Source organism: Bison bison, unplaced genomic scaffold, assembly GCF_000754665.1.
Source record: "Bison bison bison isolate TAMUID 2011002044 unplaced genomic scaffold, Bison_UMD1.0 scf7180017864221, whole genome shotgun sequence".
NCBI lineage: Eukaryota > Metazoa > Chordata > Mammalia > Artiodactyla > Bovidae > Bison > Bison bison.
Window position 1 is genome coordinate 233007 of NW_011494793.1, and position 7077 is coordinate 240083.

General features: G+C 54.8%; 1 protein-coding gene across 2 annotated transcripts in view; it reads left to right on the plus strand.

Moving 5' to 3' along the window:
- Nucleotides 1-210: 210 nt before the first annotated feature.
- The window catches only part of TPM4 (tropomyosin 4), a 25325-nt gene continuing 18458 nt past the window's right edge, over nt 211-7077 (plus strand). For both annotated transcript variants that reach the window (XM_010845585.1, XM_010845586.1), the window contains exons 1-2: nt 211-493; nt 6941-7066. In XM_010845585.1, coding sequence (XP_010843887.1) covers nt 380-493; nt 6941-7066 — 240 coding nt within the window. In that variant the 5' untranslated portion in view covers nt 211-379. The remainder of the gene's footprint in view (nt 494-6940; nt 7067-7077) is intronic.

The following is a 7077-nucleotide window of genomic DNA, read 5'->3' on the forward strand; positions in this document are numbered from 1 at the left end:
GGAACCTGAGGCCGGTGCGCAGGCCAGCCTCATCCTCCTGGGCCAGCGCTGTGCCCACTTGCCCACGCGGGACCTGTATCACCAGGTTAAAAATGGAAATGGGTCTGGCTTTTTTTTTTTTTTTTCCCTTTGAGAAAATCCTAGGCCCAAATAAGGCGAGGGCTGCAGGGAGGCCGGTGAGCTGGCCAAGTCCTCCTGAGCAAGCAAGCAAGTGGCGGCTGGCCCAGGCGGCCTGCATTTGGGCCTCCTCCAAGACTCACCCCGCAGCAGGGCGGCGCACCCCGGGAGCCTATAAGGGCCTCTCCGCCGCCCTGGCTGCTCACTTGACGCCACAGCCGCTGCAGCCCCCTCTGCGCCCACTGCCCCCCACCACCCAGCCATGGAGGCCATCAAGAAGAAGATGCAGATGCTGAAGCTGGACAAGGAGAACGCCATCGACCGGGCCGAGCAGGCGGAGTCGGATAAGAAAGCTGCCGAGGAGAAGTGCAAGCAGGTGATGTAGCTCCGCTGGGCCGCGCCAGGCTGTCCAGCACCCTCTCTGAGCTGGTGAAGTTCTGGGGCGGAGGGTGGGAATCTCAGGAAACCTTAGGACTTGGGAGACCGGGGCTGAGACAAGGGGTGATGCTCTGGCTGAGAGAGAGTAAGGGGACTATTGTCTTCCCTGGAGGGGTCCCTGGGCTGGGAGAGAGGGGGCCGACTGGACCCACTTCCAGCAAGGCCAGTGGAAGCAAAGTGAGTGAGAGAGAGAGAGTGGGAAAGTGCGTAAGAAAGGGAGGGGCGTTTGTGTGGGCTGCTTGTGTGTGTGTGTGCAAAGACGAGAGTCTGAGGAAGTGTGTTGGGGTGAGGGGCTCACCATGCGGGGTGTGTTAGAAGGGGTGGTTTAGGGCTGCTGTGTGTATGTAGAAGGTATTTGTGTGTGTCTGAGCATCTGTGTGTCTACGTGTGTTGTGTGCATTCTGGCTCTGTGGAGACCTGAAGGTGACTGAGAATATGTGTGCCAAGGAAGGCCTGAGTGTGTAGCTGTTGACAGTGGGTGTGAAAAAGTATGGATGTGTTTGTGAGTCTGAGTGTGTGTTGATGGTGGTATTGCCCTGGGTTTTAGGGGAAGAGACTAGCTGTGTGTTCTTGTACACATGTTTACCTGATATTGAAATTGTGTGTGTCAGGGTGAGTGTGTGTGTGTTGAGGTGACTGCATTTGGGCTGGCATGGGTGTGTGTGTGTGTCAGGGTATGTGTGCGCCTATTGCATGATTGTTTCTGTTGGGGTATCTGTGTCTGAGTGTGGGTGACAGATCGGGGAGTGTGGCCAAGAGTATGGGGTGTGTGGTGGGGCAGCTGTGACTGGCTGCAATGGCAGCTGATGAGCGTTTGGGGGCTAGGGTGGGTAGAGATTTGAGGGTGAACTTGAGAATCTCAATGTGTCTCTGAGGGTGCCCTTGCTGCGAGCCTGGCAGGGGAAGGTGGGGGCGCCTCTGGCAGGCAGAGGCCCTGGATTCAGAGCTTTGGGGATAAGATTCCCAGGGGGCCTGGACAACAGGGATCCATCAGAGAGCCAATGGAAGGGGGCTGGGCTGAATAGTCCCAAGACCTTGGCGTGGGGCAGAGAACACAAGTCAGTTGTCTGGGTCTGGGTGGTCAGAGCAGCCAATAAGAGGAGGGAAGGGGGTCTTGATCCCTCCCACAGTAGCCTGCCCGACCTGGGGTCAACTGCCAAGCCCTGGGGAGCTTCAGGGTCTCGGATAAGCCCCAGGAGACGCCCAGGATGGTGACACCAAGTGCCCAGCCCTGCCCATCCTGGGCGCCAGGCCAGCTCAACAGGTGAAAGTGCAGGCTCTGAGCTCAGATTGGCCAGGTTCACAGTTCAGGCATTGGGCATGCTTGCTGCATGCTAAGTCACCTCAGTCATGTCTGACTCTTTGTGACTCTGTGGACTGTAGCCCGACAGGCTGCTCTGTCCATGGGATTCTCCAGGCAAGAACACTGGAGTGGGTTGCCATGCCCTCCTCCACGGGGTCTTCCCAACCCAGGGCTTGAACCCAGGTCTCCTGCATCGCAGGCAGATTCTTTACCGCTGGGCCACCAGGGAAGCCGGCTTCACCTCTCTGTGCCTCTGTGGCTACATGTGTGAAATGAGGAAATGACAGTGTTGCTTCCCTTACCACCGTGGGAGGACTAGAGGTGACTAGGCAGGTGGAGCCCTTGGCATGGTACCCGGCACAGTGTAAGCGCTCCATTAACTCAGGATTCTTTCCTACCCCACCCTACTTCCCCTTTGGGCCTCCCCATCCCCCAGTGTCCCGGAGCTACCCTAAGTGCGCTGTAACATATCCGCACAGGACAGCCCCACCCCCAGTGCTCCCTGCCACAAACCCTCCTCCCTCCCTGGCAAACACAAACGCCCATCCTGTGCTGGCCCTGAGCTGCGGCCTCCATCCATCATTTAGCACTTACCATGAGGGCTTTGAGGCAGGGCATGGCAACCCATTCCAGTATTCTTGCTTGGAGAATCCCCATGGACAGAGGAGCCTGGTAGGCTACATTCCAAGGGGTTGCAAAGAGTTGGACACTGCTGAGCGACTAAGCATTCAGCATGAGGGCTTTAGCCAGGGATTCAGATAAAAGCAATTTAATGGCTCTAATTCGCACTAAGGTGTGAGTGACTGATATAGCATATTCTACCAAAGCAGTTGTTCAGTTGCTCGGTCTTGTATGACTCTTTTGTGACTCCATGGACTATAGCCTGCCAGGCTCCTCTGTCCATGGGATTTCCCAGGCAAGAATACTAGAGTGGGTTGTCATTTCCTTCTCCAGGGGATCTTCCCAACCCAGGGATCAAACCTGAATCGCAGGAGAATTTTTTTACCACTTAACTATGAGGGAAGCCCCAGGGCAGACACAAGTCCCAAAAGAGAAGGCTCCTCAAAGCATCCCACCAGCTGCATGGCCAAGGAGGCAGGGATAGGGTCTCTGATCTCCAACTGGATTTTCATTCTGTTCTTTTTTTTTTTTTTTTTTTTGCCCAAAGCTGCCTACTAGGGTGGTGCATGCATGCGTGCTCAGTCATGTCCAACTCTTTGCTACCCCATGGACTTGGGCTCACCTCCAGGCCAGATCATCTAACTCTGTAACTAGGGCACATTGCTGCTGCTCTCTCACTGAGCTCCTTCAGTGTTCTCATCTGAGAAATGGGGGCAAATGATGCCTTCTGATAGAGGGTATGTAAGATTCCAGAGGTGCAAAGCAGAAGCCTGAGCCCTATAGAGCAGATAGCCCATTCTGCCTGGGAACAAAGGCAGGAGATCATGAAAGGCTAAGCTTATTCAGAGTGCCTTATGCTTCAGGAGGCCAGAGAGCATGGGTCTTGGGCCAGCCTGACATTCAGGGATCCTGTAGCAAAGCCCCCATTCCAAGCCCTCTCTGCACAGTATGGGAATGGGCTGGGCCTCCCTGGCCTGCTTCCTGCCCACGCCCCTCGCAGGGCAGTGACATCCGCCCCAAACTGGCCTTTGACCTCACATCCTGCCTCAGCCCAGCCCAAAGGCCCCATTTGCAGGGACTAAGGTCTGCCGTCCACGACCTTCCTGGCCATTTTACAGGCAGAGAAACTGAGGCTCCAAGAAGGAAGTGACTTGAGGGAGACCTTGGAGAGCCAGTGTGAGCCTCAGCCTCCCCAGCAAGACAGCACACATCCTAGGTGCTTTGTGTGTGTGCAATTCAGAGGGACAGGAACCTGACCCGTGTCAGCTCTACTTATTTTTTCAGACCTGGCTCCATTCTGCAAACTTCCCCTGGGATTCCATGGTGAACATCGAGCCCAGTTCTGTGCTGGGCGATACTGGAGCCCAGAGTGACGTAAGCCTGTTTCACTAAGCGCTCCAGCCCCAGGGGGTGTGCTGTGCTTTGTCACTCAGTAGAATCCGACTCTTTGCAACCGTTTGAACTGTAGCCGCCAGGTTTCTCTGCTGCTGCTGCTAAGTCACTTCAGTCATGTCCGACTCTGTGCGACCCCATAGACGGCAGCCCACCAGACTCCGCGGTCCCTGGGATTCTCCAGGCAAGAACACTGGAGTGGATTGCCATTTCCTTCTCCGGGTTTCTCTATCCAGGGGATTCTCCAGGCAAGAATACTGGAGAATTTCCTCCTCCAGGGGATTTTCCCAACCCAGGGATTGAACCCACATCTCCTGGGTCTCCTGGACTGTGGGTGGATTCTTTACCAGCTAAGCCATCGGGGAAATCCCTAAGGGAGACAGAGCCAAACACAGAAGCATACCCTTGCCCCAGGGGTCAGGGTGGGGCCAGAGGGTGGGACAGGGACTAGGGGCCTGTCTACAACAGTGCAGACCACCCAGGGGAGGGACCCGGGTGGGGAGGTCAATAGGAGGAGGGCTTGCTGGGCCGTGCACACAGCCTAGCCTAGCGGTCAAGCAAACCAGCTTTGAAGTCAGTCTGACAAGGGTTCAAATGCCCTCTCTAAAGGGCCTCAGGCAGGTCCCATTTTCATTTAGGGACTGTTTACCCTTTTGAGCTTCCCTGGTGGCTCAGATGGTAAAGTGTCTGCCTGCAATGCGGGAGACCTGGGTTCGATCCCTGGGTTGGGAAGATCTCCTGGAGAAGGAAATAGCAACCCACTCCAGTACTCCTGCCTGGAGAATCCCACAGACGCAGGAGCCTGGTGGGCCACAGTCCATGGGGTCGCAAAGAGTCGGACACGACTGAGCGTCTTCACTTTCACTTTCCCCTTTTGTGACACTGGCACATTCTAACTGCTTCATAGCCCCCTGCCCACCTTATCACAGTCTCCACCCTTTATTGTCCAGAAAAAGTCATCAAAAACAATCTTGACACCCGCCAAACGAGCCGACACTGCAGAATTTGCCCTCAGTCTTTCATGTTAAAAGAGCACTGTGCCTGGCACACAGCACCAGGAAATGCTGCTATAGAAAAAAAAATTTTTTGGCCACCACAGGCAGGACCTTAGTTCCCTGACAGGGATCGAACCCATGTCCTGTAGTGGAAGCACAGAGTCTGAACCGCTGGACTGTCAGGGGAAGTCCTGCTGCTAAGTCACTTCAGTCGTGTCCGACTCTGTGCGACCCCGTAGATGGCAGCCCACCAGGCTCTGCCGTCCCTGGGATTCTCCAGGCAAGAACACTGGAGTGGGTTGCCATTTCCTTCTCCAATGCATCCTAGCACCTAGGGAATGCTGTACTGTACAGGGCTGGAAGGAAGTCAGGTGGATGTTGGGTCAGGCTGACCTGTTTCTTTAAGGAAACTGGCTCATTTTCTCCGTGAAAGCGGAAGTTCAAAAGCAGCTGCCAGGGTGCCGGGAGACCACCAGGTCAAGGCTTCCATTTTGCAGATGACGACAGAGGCCAGAAAGGGGGACAGGGTCAGACAACGGGGATTTGGAGCCTTCCGGGCTCCTTGCCTAGATGTCAAGGTCAGGGCCGGTGGACCCTGTTGTAGGTGGAAGCTGCAGCCACCCTCCTCCTCGGATCCCTCACCCCTTTTCCATTCCTCAGCTCATCAGTAAGACACTCAGAAGTCCTGGGAATGGGAGGCTGGAATAGCAGCCCTTTTAAGAATCTGCATGTGTGCACACACGCATACATGAAACACATACACAACACACACAGCTCCTGGCACATTTTGCACGTTGTCTCAGGACTGAACAGGAGCAAGCCACTGGGGGCTGCAGAAAAGTAGGTCGGTTAGGAGGGCTTGTTCAGATGTGGGTTCAAATCCAGTGCTGTATGACCCACCGATAGTCACTCCACCTCTCTGGGCTTCCTGCCATCAGGAGGAAGCAGGAGGAGGATGCAGGGCCCATGAGGGCTGTGTGCTCACCTTGGCAGCATGAATAGGACCAGGGGTCAAACCACCTGAGACATAAAGTCAGATCAAAACTAGAGTGGGACCGAGCACCCCAGCCCAAAGTTAGGGGCAGTAGGGGGAGGCGCAGAGGGAAGGAGGGTGACAGAGAAGCTTTCTGAGTTGGCCCTTGACTGGTGTGGTGGGGGGTGATGGAAAGGTTAAGGGGTCTTCATATTCCATCGGACTTCTCAAACTGGGGGTACCAGGAGGGGGCAAGACTCTCTGGATAAATGAAAAGGACTGAAAATTTGGGGAGTGTTGGGGACATTTTTATTAAACACAAGCCAGACTGGAAGAACTGAAAAGCCCTTACCTGAATCTTCCAAGAAAGTGATCTCTAAGGAGTAGCTCCCTTCCAGTAAGCTTCACAAAGTCCCAGGAGTCCGGGACGGGGGCAGGGGTTGAGCCTTTCAAACCTTCAGGGTATTTTGTGAGAACCACTCTCTTGGGCAATAGGGAACCATGGCAGGTTCCAGGGTGGCTCCTTGGATCAGGAAAATCCCCTAGACAAGGGAATGGCAACCCATTCCAGTATTCTTGCCTGGAGAATTCCATGGACAGAGGAGCCTGGTAGGCTATACATTTCATGGGGTCACAAAGAGTGAGACACGACTGAGTGGCTAACACTTTCATTTTTTCACTCTTTTGGGCAATAGGGAGCCATGGCAGGTTCTCACCAGAGGTAGGGTCTGGCTGCCAATGTTGGGAAGGTTGAGGGTAGGGGGATGGTCCAGGCCAGAGTATGAGACTCCACCCGGGAGGCTGCAAAATTGAACCCGAGTTTCTAGAAAACGTGGCAGGACTTGTTTCTCAAAAGCTGTGATAGATTCTGCAAGAGTACTGGGGGACCCCCAAAAAAGATAAACACAGCTGGTCCCAGGACAAGGGAAGGATGTGAAAGCCATGTTAACAGGTATGAGTGTTGCATTTAGTGAGTGGGGCAGAACAGTTTTCTCCCTGTTTCACAGATCAGGAAACTTGGATTCTTGGGAGTGTGGAGGGCGCGTCTGCACCGCCAGGACGGGGCCCCCCAGGCTGATGCGTCCCCCGATCTGTCCCCAGGTGGAGGAGGAACTAACCCACCTCCAGAAGAAGCTTAAGGAGACGGAGGATGAGCTGGACAAATATTCCGAGAACCTGAAAGACGCGCAGGAAAAGCTGGAGCTGACAGAGAAGAAAGCCTCCGACGTACGTGCCCA